General features: G+C 38.6%; 1 protein-coding gene across 2 annotated transcripts in view; it reads right to left on the reverse strand.

The window, feature by feature from the left end:
- Window positions 1–16,622, reverse strand: part of ATAD2 (ATPase family AAA domain containing 2) — a 34,752-nt gene that overhangs the window by 4,613 nt on the left and 13,517 nt on the right. For both annotated transcript variants that reach the window (XM_085221640.1, XM_019614239.2), the window contains exons 10-25: window positions 15,629–15,737; window positions 15,309–15,424; window positions 13,930–14,104; window positions 13,201–13,289; window positions 12,204–12,363; window positions 10,148–10,238; window positions 9,392–9,706; window positions 8,323–8,449; window positions 7,011–7,194; window positions 5,295–5,480; window positions 4,120–4,255; window positions 3,776–3,972; window positions 2,468–2,627; window positions 1,998–2,120; window positions 1,757–1,906; window positions 220–627 (exon numbers count right to left, since the gene is read on the reverse strand). In XM_085221640.1, the coding sequence (XP_085077766.1) occupies window positions 220–627; window positions 1,757–1,906; window positions 1,998–2,120; window positions 2,468–2,627; window positions 3,776–3,972; window positions 4,120–4,255; window positions 5,295–5,480; window positions 7,011–7,194; window positions 8,323–8,449; window positions 9,392–9,706; window positions 10,148–10,238; window positions 12,204–12,363; window positions 13,201–13,289; window positions 13,930–14,104; window positions 15,309–15,424; window positions 15,629–15,737 (2,726 nt within the window). The remainder of the gene's footprint in view (window positions 1–219; window positions 628–1,756; window positions 1,907–1,997; window positions 2,121–2,467; window positions 2,628–3,775; window positions 3,973–4,119; window positions 4,256–5,294; window positions 5,481–7,010; window positions 7,195–8,322; window positions 8,450–9,391; window positions 9,707–10,147; window positions 10,239–12,203; window positions 12,364–13,200; window positions 13,290–13,929; window positions 14,105–15,308; window positions 15,425–15,628; window positions 15,738–16,622) is intronic.

Genomic DNA, 16,622 nt, shown 5'->3' on the forward strand with positions numbered 1-16,622 from the left:
ACATTAGAAAGACAGATGTTAAGAAAAAAAAAAAGAGCAGCTACAGAAAAACTTGAGCTTGGCTTACATAATTACACGGGCAACATTACTACTGAAGAAACTGTGATTCTCAAGAGATGTAACACAAATAATAGAATGAATTCAAAGGCTAACAATAAATAATATAATCCTCCTTAGATGGAACGTGGAGCTAAATGTTCTGTTGGACATTTCACTTACCATTTGCTTCTTTCTCTTCAGAGGTGTCTGGTTTTTGGCAAACAGAAACACCACTTTCCCTTCTCAGGTCTGAGCGTCCAGGCACCCCGACACTCTCCTTTTCACCAGCAGATGTATCCATATCAAAAAGCCCCCCCTCTCTCTCCTTTTCTGATCCAGCTTTATTTTCATTGCTGTTTGTCTGCCGTTCCTGAAGAACAGTTTCACTTTCTTCCCAAGTAGAAGCCTGTGAGGATTCAAATTCAGTCTGATCCATGTTAGAAATATAGCTTGCCAGAAGATCTTCCCCGTCACTCTCATTTGGGTCATCTTTGGGAATTGTATTCTCTTTATTGAATTGAAAAGTCCTTCTTCTCTTTGCAATGGAAAAAGAGGATTTGGTTTTTCTGCGTTTTCTTTTTGATGCATCTACAAAGAAACAGTAGAAAAAGTAAACCAAAAGAATTCTTTCAAAATCCATCATCTTCATTTTACTTAATTTACAAGGAAAACAATCAAAGGAATTGAAACACACTCTCACTATGTTCAGAAAAAAGTTAAACTTAATGGGGTTGGTTCACTATTAAAGATTGAAAAGTCAACTGCTTAATTTCATTCACAAAATAATCATCTTCAAGATGTTACAGACAATTCTTCCCTTCAATAGGAATTACTTCTACAAAGCAAGGTAAGACGTTTACTTTCTTATGACATGAACAACATAGATGAGCAGCCATGCAGCCTTTAAACCTGCTATCAAGCTCTAGACTTTGAAAGCAAAATACATATTAAGAGTTTAATTAAAGAGACAACTTTAAGGCAACATTCAAAGAAGAAAAAAAAAAAAGTCTGTAAAGACTTACACATTATATGCTTTCTAATTCTGTTAACCTTGTTAAAAACAAACTTTGTGGTTTTGCCCAACAGAAAAGCCCACCATGCTTTGTATTTACATAGGATTGCACAAAGTGTGAGTGAAGTTGGTGGCAAGATTCCCACTCACTCATAAGACCAGGAATCTTTACAAGATGTCATGTGTTCCAATGGAAAGAAGCCAAAGTCTCTTCATGCCCTACTCAAAGGAGCAGGAAAAAATAATGATTGTTCACTTTCCATCTCTATTTTTATAGCTCCTCACTTTTTCTTCACTTTCACCCTTCAGTTGGAAATAATAGTAAAGGGGTAGCAAGTATTTTAGCATTCTGGGGACAGAAGGGAGGAGAGGAGGAAGATGCTCTTTTGTATAATTGAAAACTAGTTGAGTATTCAGAAACCATGATACCAAGAATGAGCAATTTGGGAGTCATTCAACATCCGTTAAGCCATCAAGACCAGTGTTTTATACTAGTAAGCCCACTTTTTATTTGAACTTTAATTCATAACCATACTGAATGGAGGATCTCTGGATTTATCTCACTTTCTGAAGTAAATTCAAAAAACACAAAACCACGGGTGTGACAGGTTTCTGTGATGCCTGGCTCTTTATGTCACAATAACACAGGAGATATCAATGACATTGGCAAGTTCACCCAGAAAGTCTGAATAAATTGCAACTTGCCATTGGAGAGAGGTGTACTGGCATCTACAGGTGTCACTGTCATCTTTGTTTTTTCACTGCACTTTGCATCTGTTTTCTTACATTCAGGAGCAGAGTTTTCCTTTGGCATCACTGTGTAGAAATCTGGAGCATACTTTGAAGAGGTGCAACCTTGTGATAAAGAAAGCAAAGAAGTTTGTCTTGCATTTTTAGTTACAAATACAGAAACAAAACTTAAAATCCTGAGCCTTAAAACACATACCTCTTTTCTTACGAGATTCTTTAATTTCTTCACAGAGTTGTTCAAAATCTTCATCTATCTCTTCCTTCACAATGGAATGTGCAGTGTCTTTCAAACTACAAGCTCTGTGCCTAATGAGACGATCTGAAATTTTACAGGCAGAACTTACTATTTTCTACCAGGCAGTGAAACTCTTTTGATCACAGAGAAAAATGTTGCTCTGCATTGGTAGTTTCTGAAAGGATATCTCAGGGAATACTTTTAGCAATAACAACATGGAAGTTAATTTTCAAAGCAAAACCACTAGTTAATTGATTAATATTTACATTAACACTTACATTCCACATCCAAGTAGTTTAGTGCTACAAGATTTACAATCTGACAAGCAATGCTGTCCATGGATGTTAAAAAGGATCTGATGCAAGGTCTACTGCCTACACACACCATTTATCCATCCATGCATTTTACAAGGATCAAAAGTGCTAACTCACCTCCAGGGTCTTTATCTGGGTTATATTCTAAAGCATTACTACAGATGAGATCAATATCTTTCAGAAAATCTCCCGCAGTTAGGTATTGGTGCAAATCAATCTTAGACAAAACTGTTGAAAGATCCATTGGATGTTTAATAACTGTGTCATAGTCAGGCACCTACAAATGAAAAAGAAACGTTCAGGGGGTTTATTGGACTCGCACATCATCTACCAAAATTCTTCATTTTAAAAACTTCAACTAAGTGACTTCTGAAAAGCCCTGAATATTTGTGACATCAGGAGATACTGAAATTAACTAGTAAACTGCTGGAAAATGGAAGGAGTCTTTATAACTTGTTAGAAAGGGAATAAAGAAAAAGAAACAGAGAGGTCAGAAGCACAAAGATAGTACAAAACAGACAGATTCATTTCACTCAGAAAAATTACAACAAAGAAATCTGAGGATGTCACCCAACATTCTCTTAGTTATTGGCAGCGAGAAAAAGGCTGCATGAATTGCACCTTTGAAAAGTCAATGCTGGGCATCTACTTCAGAATGAGATAACTGGACCCAGAAGTGCAGACTGTTTTACTCAGACTGTAAGAGGAGCCTAATGACTAGTTGGGATGAGGACATATATATTTGTTTACATTATTCACACCTCTGGAACATAGAGGAAAAGGAAAAGACAAGTCAGCAGATCCCTAAGGGAACAGGACTTTGCTGGTACACAGCTATATGAAAATTACTGCTGACTTGTAATGATACACCCCTGATTTAGACTTATTCAGTCTTTGAAAGAGAAAAGGGAACCTAAGAAGTATATGGGAGAAAGAAGAAACCACACAGTACTTATGGATGATCTCATACTGAGTATTCCAGATGAAACAGAGAACAGAATCTCAAAATTATTTTACAAACTATGCTTCTACTCCTGTTCCCACAGAAACAATGGGCAGTCCACAAAAGTGCTCCAGGCCTTATTAAAATACTCCTATAAACGGTGTTTGTGATTATAAAGAAAGATGCCTCTATGTTTTCCAGTGCTATAGCATGCCTTATCAAAGGTCTTTTCAAGAGCAAACTGTGTTGGCTTTTGGTCTGAAGTTTTAGAACATAAACAGAGCTTTGACTGAATATTCAAACAACAGACAGCTGAGAGTCTAAAGAAATCAGCAGAAGTAAAAGCCCTTCTTGCTTCTAGCAATATCACTAAGAGTACAGTCCTAAAAACAAAGAGAAACCTTCCTATACAGAGCTCACCAACACGGAGAAATGATACGCACACACAGATGAAATGGCATTATAGATCAACATCACTTTACCTCCTCTGGGTCAACAGGCTTCGTAAAGGCCCTGAAACGTTTGTCAATGGCAAGTCTGTGAGTAACATCCCTCAAGAAAATCCGAAGTTCACGCAAGGTATCTTCCTCCTGCTCCTCCAGACACTTCATTTCTTCCTCTGTCAGAGGTCGAGGTTCAGGTGGTGGTGCTACAGGCAATGCTTCTAATGTCTGCCCAGCTTCAATTAATCAGAAAATTTTAGCCAATGTCAGGTACTCAAATACAAGTACATGCAGAAAGTACTGAGAGAAAATTGCCACCCAAGCAAATACTGAACAGCTAGTAACTTGCAGTTAGGAAAGTTTCAGATGTAGAATATCCTCACCTGCTTTCCTTTTTTGAGTGGGAGGTTTAGCAGCTTGATTCAAGATCAAGTCCTCAAAAAAATGTCTTCTTTCATCCTCATCAGGAGATTGGATATTGAAAACTTCTCCAAAATCATTGTTAAACAATGATCGTACCTAAAAGATGAAGAGAAAACTGTATTGTACACTGGTAATGTTGTGACATTCACTATGTCTAAGTCTGATCACTTTGTACTGACTTCCCTTGCTGCCCTTTAATTTTAACCTGCACAGTAGCTACGGAAGGAAGAGAAAGGGTTCAGTTCAGCAGACAAGAGAGAGCTTTCTGGTAAGTTTTTATTTCTGTATTGAAATAAGGTCTCAATTTGCACGCTTCTAAGTGCAGTCCATTTTTCTATCTCTACTATCAAGAAGTAGGAAAAGAATTTCAGTATTATCTTAGAAGGAATTTATCAATATAAAAACTTTTGTGGAAACTTAAGCACTTCCAAAGCATTTCATAACACATCTAGGTATTACCATCTTCCCCTTTGAGCACTGAGACAGAGTAATCAGAGTGAAAACAGCACATTTCCATTCTGAAGACTTTAATGTAGACCCTTAGAAGTCTACAAAGTTATGCATGTACACTTACTGAAGTTTATTTAGAAATACAACAGAAGTTTGATTTCAAAGTTACTTAGAAATTTGCAATTCAATTTGCAAAGCATTGAATCTTTAGCCTTTACAAAGAAAGGGATGGATTTTTTTTCTAGAAGTGTTTCAATCTCAATTTATTCTAAATTAAGTTTCATTACTAGCATTTTATCCACCCTACTATGCAATGGCAGAACATTAGAAGAAGTGTTCTCCGTAAAAATATCTCTTTTTGCTACCTCCATTGTAAGGACTGAACAATCTGGACAAAGTGGATACCTAACTGCCTTGCAGTCACTCAAATTATTGTCTGAAGTAAATTTACCTTACGTGTTTGTGAGAAGGAGGAGAAATGTTGGGTCAAAGTTGATCACTTGACTCAGAAAACACTTGAGGCAAATGCTTTCAGCATTTTTATTCTAAGCAAATTTGAAGGGATTTGTTAGGGAGCCTCAGTCATGACAGTATGCATTTTCAGAAAGCACAGTACTCCAATACCTCAAGAGTTCCTAAAACAAGAAACTGAATGAAGAGTTAAGAGAAGCATTGACAGAAATACCTCATCCGGCAGATCTGTGTGACGTACATCTGACGTTGCAAGCAACAAGACTGGAGCAAATGTTGGAATATTCTGAATTAGTGATGTAAAGGTAGCTTTCAGTGTAGCTCCAACACTGTCCCACCACAAATGGATGTGTGGAATATAAATTATGCTTGGTGCTGTCCGTTGAGCTTCTTGGATCAACTAGCAAAACAAAAGGTTGGATGAGACAACTCAACCATGTACAATAGGCTGCTAATTAATAAGTCTACATATCCATCAAACTATCCTAGGAAATGTGTGTACACAAAGCCAAACCATCAAAACAAACTAACCAAAGAACCACGAAGAGGGTAAAATTTCTACTGTTGCTCCAATATAGACAATGCTATACAGAATCACTGCTACACAGACAGAATCAGACCTGAATCTGCCTTTATTCAAAACTGCTGAGATATAAGAGAACTCCAAAAGAGCCTTGCAACTCAAGTGGTGTGATGGCGTGCCTGAACAACCAAGACTAACCCTTCAGCAAGCTGTTTTAGTCTAGCTAAATTCCTACATGTTTGCGGCTGCACCACTTTCAATTCAGAGTAGGCATGTATCCACATCAGTCTGCAGCACAGTCTGAAGAAACAAAGGCTTAGGTGAAAAAAATGAGGGCTGACACTGCAAAAGAATCCTAGTTTTAATTCATATTTTCTGGTACATTTTTATGAGGTCTTCAGCCTGAACAAATGGCTCTGTAACTCAGTTTCTCCTTAGCAAAGGATTCATCAGATCATATAACAATCTCAGGAAGTCTAACAAGCCACTGCCTACACATGGCACATCACACAAGAGGACATGCATCTACCATATGGCAAACGTCCTTTCACAACACATTTCTCTGTGCACTCTTTGATGTTACCAGCATTCAGGTAGCACCAGCTGCAAGATGGGAAGTGTATATCCAGGCAGGGACTTGATACTGTGGTTCTATGGCCACAGACACAGCCATTGCATAACAAAAAAGGAAACGTGTGACAAAGGAGTAACCAGTCATGTATCATGCCTGTCCTAACTTGTACTGCTCTCAAATGCTTCTAATAAAGAAGAAAAGTGACTTCCAACAACAGATTTTTTGCCTGAAAGCAAAATGGCTTTAGATCTGTTTGTTTCTTCTAGTTAAGAAAAACCTCACCACTGTACAAATGTAAGTGTTGTGATTTTTAATGCATTTACTGCATGTACTGCAGCAGCACAAAACATATAAGATGCATGTGTAACAAACACAGAAAACTATCAACAAAAAAAACCCAAACACTTCCCTGAAGCGTTGGTTGCCTTACAAATGTAACAACAACAAAAAAAAGGGATACAGAACTGCAGAATATGTAGTCTGATGTAGAGCCATCTACTGGGAGCACAGAGTCTTAGAAGGTAACGAGAACTATTTTCTGAATCCTATCGAGATGAGCAGGATTTTCTGCCACAGAGAGAGGACTATTAGAAGCATCTTTCAGATTCCTGAATTGCATCCTTACTGTTAAATTTGCAATGAAAACTACAGCCATGTACAACATCCCTATTGTTTAGGACTAGATTAAAAAGGTGATTTTTCAGACATGAACAGAACAATAATGCTATTGCCACTAGCAATGAATTTTGCTCATCTTGCAACTCAATTGACTGTTTACATTTAATCAATGAGATTGTGAGATTAAAGAGTTAAAAAAGAAAAAAAAAAGATACCTGTGCACATGTCTCTTCAGGTGATGAGATGCTAACAAATAAAACTGACATGTCCAGAGTATGAACTGGAAACATTTCCAGAGCATGCAAAACAGCAGGTGCCAAGTGGGATGCCTGGCCATATCCTGCCTTTCCTACTAATAGCAGGTGTGGCCTGCAGGATGTAGGCTGCCAGTAAGCTTTCCTAGAAAAAGAATCATAAAAAAGAAAGCGATAAATAGACACACAGATGTTCAAGGTATTTCTTTTCTATATATGTATATATTTACAATACTCTTCATATTCCACCAAGTCAAATTCTGTGACCAGGAAGTCTATCAAAACCCATGTTCTTACAAACTGCATACTGCCCCCTAAAAAATCCTACCAATCCCTGTCATGTCTGCTACTCATCTTGCTCTTTTAATTAATGGCTCCTGAATTGTACATGGAGACTGTCCAGCTAAATACACACAGGACAACTGGCTAGTTACCTGAGATGAAGTAGTACAGCAACTTCCAGCACACACCAATCTGGATGTCGCTATCAGCCAGACACTAACCTTCAGTAGGGCTCTCATTCAACTAATTGAGTTTTGACTACATCTATCAAATTTAGCTGACATGGCCATAATTACTGGAGAAGGTAGGAAGAAAGGAGCAGAGCAACGCTGTTAGAAAAGAATGGGTGTGGGCACTGAAATACACTGGCCATATCTAAGGAAGCACAAAGCACATACAAATAAAATATTTCTTTATTTATAGGGCAGAAAATTTTCTGAACAGCACAGCAATAGAATTGAGAAAAAAAAGTTTGATTTGGTTGCAATAACATAATCTAACTTCTGAGCTGTGGGCTTGACTCCCACGTGAGAATATCAAAAGATTAACAGAAGTTTGTGGCTAAATGGTAGCAAAAACAGTTTGAGTTCCTGCTACGTAATTTGCTACTGGTTTAACAATCCTGGAAAACAGATGGGCAAAAGATGGCTACACAAATTCACACAGGCTTTTTAAGCTGAGAGGATAGATAGCAGAGTTCTGTGCTTTTGAGTATTCTGAAGAACGTCATGGAGTAAATCAACATGCTCTAACAGCCTGAGGATCACTTGGCTTAGGTACAGAAAGCTGAGTTTTTCAGTTTTGAATTCGATCAGTTCTAGCAATGCACTTCATTAGAAATTCAGTACCTTCATGCTTACTTCCTGCAAATAACTGTCACCCCCTCAACACACACATTTTATTCTACTTCAACATCTATCACCCCCCGCATTTGTAACAGCCAAAACTGCTTAAAAAGTAGGATTTAAATGTAATTGGAACAGACATTTACCTACTAAAATTGAGGAATTTTTGCTGCGGTCTGCAAATCATTTTATCTGTTACATTCTCTTCGAAGATTGAGGGGGATTCATAACTTCTGTCAATTGTATCACCTTTTAAGATAGGATTTAAACTGCCTGAAAGACAAAAGAGGCTTGTTATTTTTTCCTAAACAGTCTGTACCTCTTTCTCTTGCTCTTCAGCTTCAAAATCAATGTCAAAACCCCTTCTTCATTTCAGATCACATTCTGACTGCTATTTCCTAGAGATCATTCTACTACAGATCTATGGAGGCCACACATCTCTGCAGTGCTGCTCCTTTAAGTTCCACAATGTGTATAAGCTATGTTTCTCAGTTGTTCATTCTTTCCCCCATAGAATAAATATAATTAGGAACAATTTATGTAGTTCTTAAATAGCTAAAAAATCCAACAAGGCCATTACTTCCTGGAGCAGGTTCCCACAGTGGAAACATGGAGATTAAGGATGTGGTGGCCACAGACTCCCTAGGAGTCTAGGACTAATAAATCATGACAGTGGTAAACCCATCTAATTAAGGATCCTTTAAGATAACTGATGGAGAAGATAATGGAAGGAAGGCAACAGAACGGTAGAGCAATTACCAATCCCCTACTCTTTCTGCTTCTATTTTACAAAAGCAAATGAAACTACCTGCTCTGCTGAGACTAACACTAGGAGAATATTCTCCAGAAATCAGCATGTAGCTCTAAAGGGACCTCCATTAACCAGGACTGGAATGAGCCTTACACTTCAATACTTACGCCTGTCTCCACAAATGCTAAATATGTTAACAACTGTCAGAAACAGGATGCTTCAGCAGGGAATGCTTAGCCCTCTGCTATGTATTGAGCCCTTCAGAACTTCCATCTCACACTTCACTTCAGAATCCAGAATAAATGCTATGCATTATATTCCAGTTATTCCTATAATAAGAGCATGCACATGCAAAGCACAAAATTCTATCATTGTTACTTCTGAAGTGTTTGTGTACACTGACTGCACAAATCAGAAGCTTTTGCTTTGGCAAAATCTTAAAGAAGTGGATCCTCTTGTTATACCTTGCTGCTGGTCCTCCTTCAGTGCAAGCTCTGCATGAGGAAATACCCTTTGTAGGGCTTGTAAGATTCTCAAGAGCGTACTTCCTAGAAGTGGTTTCATAATAGGTGACAAGGCTCGGCCCGGTGAAGGCACAGCCCTCTGTGATGCTGGAACGGTTTTCTGCATAGCCATCACGAAATCTTTTGCTTTTATTTTAATAGAATTGACGTCTAGTTGCAATTTCTCACTACTCGAGTAGATCTGAGGATATCGTTGGCGGAGGGCACAGAGAGCAGCCTCAGCACACAAGGATTTTATATCAGCTCCACAGTACCCTAAATAAACAAAGAATTAAGTGTTACATCAGCCTCAGGCAAAACATGAGACAAGATCCAAGTTTCCAAGATGCAACATTTAAAGAATTCGCAGTCCAAAAAACACGTGGGTTAACAGAGAATTTAAGGTGTTACTGCATGGTAGGGAAGTTTTGTTCTGTGACTGACTGTCTGGTATCCAAGGCATATGAAAGTTTCCTAATCACAACTTTGTTCTGGGGCAAGATGCCTCAAACCCATTCAATGTTCTGAGACAACAATGACAACAACAACAAAAGGGATGCAGATAAAAGCAGCTAATTTTGACTGCTGCAAAGGCATGTCAGCTGCCTAACGGACTGGTTCTGCAGCAAAGCACAACAGCTTGGGTACCACTGGGTACAAGATAAGATTCCTTAGAACTTAGTCACAGTCACTAACACGTTTTGTTTTCAGTCTTACCAACACATTCTGTAGCGAGCTCATCTATAAATGCATCCAACAGCTTAGGAGTCCAGTCACGAGTATGAATCTTGAAAATTTCTTTTCTGGCCTGGAAACAAAAAAATGTTGCATTTCATTTTGTCCTATGTTTTTCCTAAAAACAGCAACAACAAAACAAACAACACTTCCTCAAAAGCTTCATAATACTACAAACGGTTTGTTTATCTGCTAAACATTTGGTGCGGTTGACACGATAGAGGGAAGGGCTGCCATCCACAGAGACCTCGACAGGCTTAAAAGGTGGGCCCATGTCAACCTCATGAAGTTCAACAAGGCCAAGCGCAAGGTCCTGCACCTGGGTTGGGGCAATCCCAAGCACAAATACAGGCTGGGCGGAGAACGGCTTGAGAGCAGAGAAGGATTTGGGAGTGTTTGTTGATGAAAGACTCAACATGAGCTCGCAATGCGCGCCTGCAGCCCAGAAAGTCCTTCGAATACTGGGATGCATTGAAAGAAGTACAACCAACAGGTTGAGAGAGGTGACTCTGCCCCTCTGCTCTGCTCTTGTGAGACCCCACCTGGAGTACTGTGTCCAGTTCTGGGGTCCCCAACACAAGAAGGACATTGAGCTGTTGGAGCAGGTCCAGAAGGCCACAAAGATGATCAGAGGGCTGAATCATCTCCTCTATGAGGACAAGCTGAGAACTGAGGCTTTTCAGCATAGAGGAGAGAAGGCTCCAAGGAGACCTTACAGTACCTGAGGAAGGCCTACAGGAAAGCTGGGGAGGGACATTTTATTGGGAGAAGTTGTGACATGACAAGGGGAAATGGATTTAAACTGGAAGATGGTAGATTTAGACTAGATATTAGGAAGAAATTCTTCACTGTGAGGATGGTGAGACACTGGAACAGGTTGCCCAGTGAGGCTGTGGATGTTCCCTCCCTAGAGATTTTTAATGCCAGGCTGGATGGGGTTTTGAGCAGCCTGGTTTAGAGGGAGGTATCCCTGCCTACAGCAAGGGAATTGGAAGTAGATGATCTTTAGATCCCTCCCAACCCAAACCATTCTATAATTTTATAGTTAATTTAATATGTTCATTTTCAAGCAGGAAATCTAATAATTCTAAATTTGTTTCATTTATCTTTTTCTGAGTACCTGCAGTTAAAGAAAGGGCAATTCTAGCTTATGTAAGTTTCCAAAATATGTGACCTAATGATCTTCAGCAAGAGTGTAGAAAAGCACTTTTTTCCCCCTCCAACAAATTTCTCTTAAATTTGGAAAATTTCATGGTGACAGTCCCATTAGTTCACTGAACTTGCTTTTCTGTCAGTTCATTCAAGTAAAGTAGTTCTAGTACTACTCTTCAAGCTGCTGCAACTTCTATAAAGAAAATAATTATGACGACTCAAACTATACACCAGTTTTAACCTTGGTTAATCACTGCCACTGAATTAGAAGCTTCCCAAGCCCTTCCCCCCTGCAGTGCACTTCACATCTTCATCCAAGCTTCTGTTAATATGAAGCAGTAAGAATGTCAGCTCCCCCTCTCTGAATTATAGGTAACTCCCAGGACCTCCAGATTCAGAACAATCAAATGAAGTAATCCTCCATCCACTCATAAGTGAATTACTGAGGCCAAGAGAAGAATTTCAAGGAGAAAATGCCCAAGCAGATTAAGTAACTAAGCAAACACGAACAACTTTGGGAAAGATCTGAATATGTTCCATCACCAGACATGATAAAAGTTTTTATGCAAGCAGAAAGTAATTATTGAGGATGTACACCACTTCCTTCACCTTCAAGATGAGAGAAAAGTAGTTTAAAGCCAATTCACATTTTCATTCCTTCTTAAAACATGCCAGTGACAAGCAACATCCTGTTTTTCTTGACTAGTCACAAATAATATAGAGTGAACTACTTGTTCAAGTCATCAGCATATATATTCAGTAGCAGATTTGCTCTGCACAGCATGAAAGTGTCTCCAGATACCAGTCTTTCATTCAATCTGCACAACTTTTTGCTATAAAATTGGACTTTGTCACATTAGCATTAAGGTTGTATTTACTTTCTGACCTCTTTATTTGGGAGGCCGAAGAGGAATTCTCGGTCAAAGCGTCCAGGTCTTCGTAATGCAGGATCAATGGAGTCGAGCCGGTTGGTCGCACCAATAACAACAACCTCCCCTCTGCTGTCCAACCCATCCATGAGTGCCAGAAGCGTTGATACGATGGAGCTAATAGAAAAGATACAATTTTTATTCACCAGTTCAGTAAATTTTGTTACAAACTGCATGACTTAGTGTTGTTTTCAGCTTTGGGCACCTCAATACAGAAAGGACACTGAGGTGCTGAAACAGGTCTAAAGAAAGCCAACAAAGCTTGTGAAGGGCTTGGAGAACATGGCCTGTGAGAAGCAAGTTAAAGAAACCAGACCCATTTAATATGGGGAAGAGGAGACCTTATTGCTCTTCTCAAATATCTGAAAGGTGATTGCAGCGAGAGCGGGGTTGGTCTCTTCTCACTGGTGGCAGGTGACAGGACAAAGGCAAGTGGCCTCAGGTTGCACTACGGGAGGTTTAGGTTGGATATCTTTACTGAAAGGGTTGTGAAGCACTGGAATAGACTCCCAATGGATGTGGTTGAGTCACCATCTCTGAATGTGTTTAAAAACCATTTGGATGTGGTACTCAGGGACATGATCTTGCAGTGGGTTGTTATTTAGGGTAGTATGGTTAGGTTGTGATTGGACTTGATGATCTTGAAAGTCTTCTCCCACATAAGCAATTCTTTGATTCTATTACTTTCTCCAGTGAGTACTCAAAAAAGGACACATTTCTGTTATGAGATGCTCATCAGTGTCTCATTTTAAGACAGACAAAAATAGGTAAGGAAACACAGATCTTGTGCTAGTATTGAGTAAATGAATTGTTTTCTACTGTTGTCTCAAATAATCTCAAGTTTAGGAGCACCGAGTTGCAAGTTTTCAGGATAAATTAATAAGTAATACTAAGTGGTCATCATCTCCCCTCCCACTCCTAGCAGATTCTATGTAGACACAGAAAACATAATACCTATGAATCTGGTCTTGCTTGCTGGACCGGACAGGAGCAAGACCATCAATCTCATCAAAGAAAATAATGGAAGGCCTCATTTGATATGCCTAGAGTGAAAAACAGTAATATTGTAAAAGTAAAACAGCACTATTTAAAGAGAAAATACATGAAAGACATTATGGTTGGCATGTCACTGAAACTAGATTTTTTAGAGTAGCAACAGGGATTTCTACTTACTGACTTGGAGTATCTGACATAAGTAACAGAAAGCATCAGTCTACATCAGCCTACTGTGACCAGGTGACAGGAAACAAATCACACCAGTAGTTGCTACAGCTATTTGGCTGCCATAAAGAACAGTCAGAACTTAATTCAATTACAGGTTATGAAAGCAAGCTTCCTTTATGAATTTAAATAACCCTGCTTTCAGACAGCATCTGTTTCCCTCTGATCTAAAGCCATCATCTCTTGCCTTTTGCAGCCTTCTCTGTGGCTGATCTGGTGGGAGGAAATTTTTTTTTGCTTTGAAAGCTTTTCTCATTTTGATCTTTTCCCATTTCAAGCCCCTGATCCAAATTATGGAGGCACTGAAAAAGCAAACACTGACATTCCCATTTCAGTGGAGAAAAAAAAAACACCAACAACCCTAACAAAGTTCCCCCCAAAAAAGGATGCTCTTAATAATGTTAATCACAGAAAATTACAGTTTCAACTGGGAATAGAATATACTGTATATTTCAATCTTACCTGATCAAATAATAAACGAAGTTGCCTTTCGGATTCTCCTACCCATTTACTTAGGCAGTCTGCACCTTTTCTCATAAAAAAAGCCACTCTCCTGTTCCCTTGGCTACACTCATTAGCAAGGGCACGTGCAACCAGGGTCTTTCCAGTTCCTGGTGGACCATAGAATAGACATCCTCTGCAATAAAAAACGAATCAGACAGGAAAAAAAAAAAACATTGTCAAGAGAACCTATTACAACCATCATCCCTAGAACAAACAACTCCTTTTACCTAACCAAAACATTTCATGTATAAGACAACACAAATAGCTAAAGTTGGGTTAAGGTTCTAGCAGGTTGAAGTTTTGTGTTCCGACAAAATTTCCCAAGGCAGCAAAATAAAATCAATAATGAAGATACCTCAGATGTACACTTCCAGAACAGCATGTACTGTCCCAAAAGAACACTTACAAAACTGCTAGCAGACAAACAGGTTATTAAAGTAAACTCTAATTCTCTCTTAAAAAGCTTTAAGTTACAGGATTTAGCCTCCCAGACCATCTGTTGCTGGTGAAAAATGAGAAAGTCTAATGCTGAATAGAAAATTTAAGAAAATAAACAAAAAAAGGCATTTCAGATAAACATAACCATCAGCTAAGAAAGCACTAAATGTGCTGCTGTTTGAATTTCAGTGAATAAAGAAGTAAGGCTCTGGAAGGTGGTTTTTTTTTTTTTTCCTTATTTGTAATACTTCTAAAGTTATTCAAAGGAAATAATCCAAACTTATGTTTCCATATATCATGACTGAGTTTTGATTACTAAAAATATAAGGATAATCAATAAATCTAATAATTCAATTTCATAACTGACAAGATTAGCTATGTAAGAAACGGACAGTTTTTACTTTATCCCAAGCACAACAAACACCACAACATTCTTGTTGTGAGTAACAAGCATTACAAGTGATACCTGAGGACTTCATAAAAGGTGAGAAAGAGAAGCGGGCTTCCAAGAAACATATCAAAATGATTTCCACTAGATGATCTCCTTCTCCTTGTATATAAAACTCAAAACAAAAAACACCCCAACCCAACTTTGTAACACCAAGACACTTTTGAAATACATTCTCACTTCCAACCAGCAAACAACAAATCTTTATGCAAGACAAGGCACTGCTTATATATATATATATATATATATATATATATATATAAGCATATATATATGTATACATATATATACACACACAAACTCTGGACTCCATCCATTTTAAAGAAATTATTTTTTTTACTACTACTAAAACAACCCCTCACTGTTGCCAAGAAGCAAGGAAACACTGATAACTCGGTTGAATATTCTCCTGAAAACAGCTGACTTACAGTGAATGGTTTCAATCAGTTACCTTGGAGGCTGAATTTTGAATCTCTCAAACACCTCCGGATAAAGCAGTGGAAAAATGACCATTTCTTTTAAAGCTGAAATGTGCTCAGAAAGACCGCCCACAGCATCAAATCGCACCTGGAGATCAATTCAACAGAACACACGTTGTTAAAAAAGTAAGCAATTTCGATGAAGGTGTCACCAAAAATTATACATCAGCAAAAAGGAAATGTTTTGGGCTATTTCTGAAGTTGCTTGACAGAAAAACATCAAACATAGCTGCAGATGGCCCATTACTGAAAGCCTTCACAAACACTGACGCAGCGAATTAAAACCACTTACCGAACTGTCGATTTGCATTGGATCAACATCAGCCAGGCTTTTTCCAATTTTCATTCGATCCTTGCGAGCTCCCTTCAGCTCATCCTCCTGAAAGTTTACTGGAAGACACCTGATTTCAATTAAGGAGAAAGAAAAAGCTGCCTTATTTCAGATGCAGCTAGAATATTTGTTTTATGACAACATGTGAACATAGGAGATTTTATTAATTAACATAAACTTCTTAAAGAGTTAATATTCATTTGAAGTCATATACTTGTTAACATCCATAAGTAAAGAATAGAAAATGGTCACTCCAGACATTCATCTGAGACAGTGGGTTTTTTGTTTTCTGTTTTTGTTTTGTTTTTAAGCATGTATGAGTATCCTCGCCAGCCAAGATGGTACAAATCTGACTACAACTTTAGAACCAGCAACTCCACATATAAAAACAATGAACACATCTTAATTTTTGTGATGAAAGAACCCCCAAAAATATACTAACTGCTTTCAAAGATTTTTTGCTTCTACATTAAAAAAAAAAAAAAATATATATATATATATATATATTACACTCCAAGGGGACACATTTCAGTGTAAATTAACATTATGAAAGGCCTCGCACCACTGGTCATTCCCAAGTAGCTTGCATATCAGAAAGCACACCAGTCTGAAAGACATCACAGAATCACAGAATTGTAGGGGTTGGAAGGGACCTCTAGAGATCATCGAGACCAACTCCCCTGCCAAAGCAGGTTCCCTACACCAGGTCGCACAGGTAGGCGTCCAGGCGAGACTTGAATATCTCCAGAGAAGGAGACTCCACAACCTCCCTGGGCAGCCTGTTCCAGTGCTCCGTCACCCTCACCGTGAAGAAGTTCTTACGCACATTCGTGCGAAACTTCCTATGCTGCAGCTTATGTCCATTTCCCCTCGTCCTGTCTCCACGTACCACTGAAAAGAGACTGGCCTCACCGCTATGGCTGCCACACCTCAGATATTTATAAACCTGGATCAG

The sequence above is a fragment of the Meleagris gallopavo genome, chromosome 3, assembly GCF_905368555.1.
Source record: "Meleagris gallopavo chromosome 3, MGAL_WU_HG_1.1, whole genome shotgun sequence".
In the NCBI taxonomy this organism is placed as follows: Eukaryota; Metazoa; Chordata; class Aves; order Galliformes; family Phasianidae; genus Meleagris; species Meleagris gallopavo.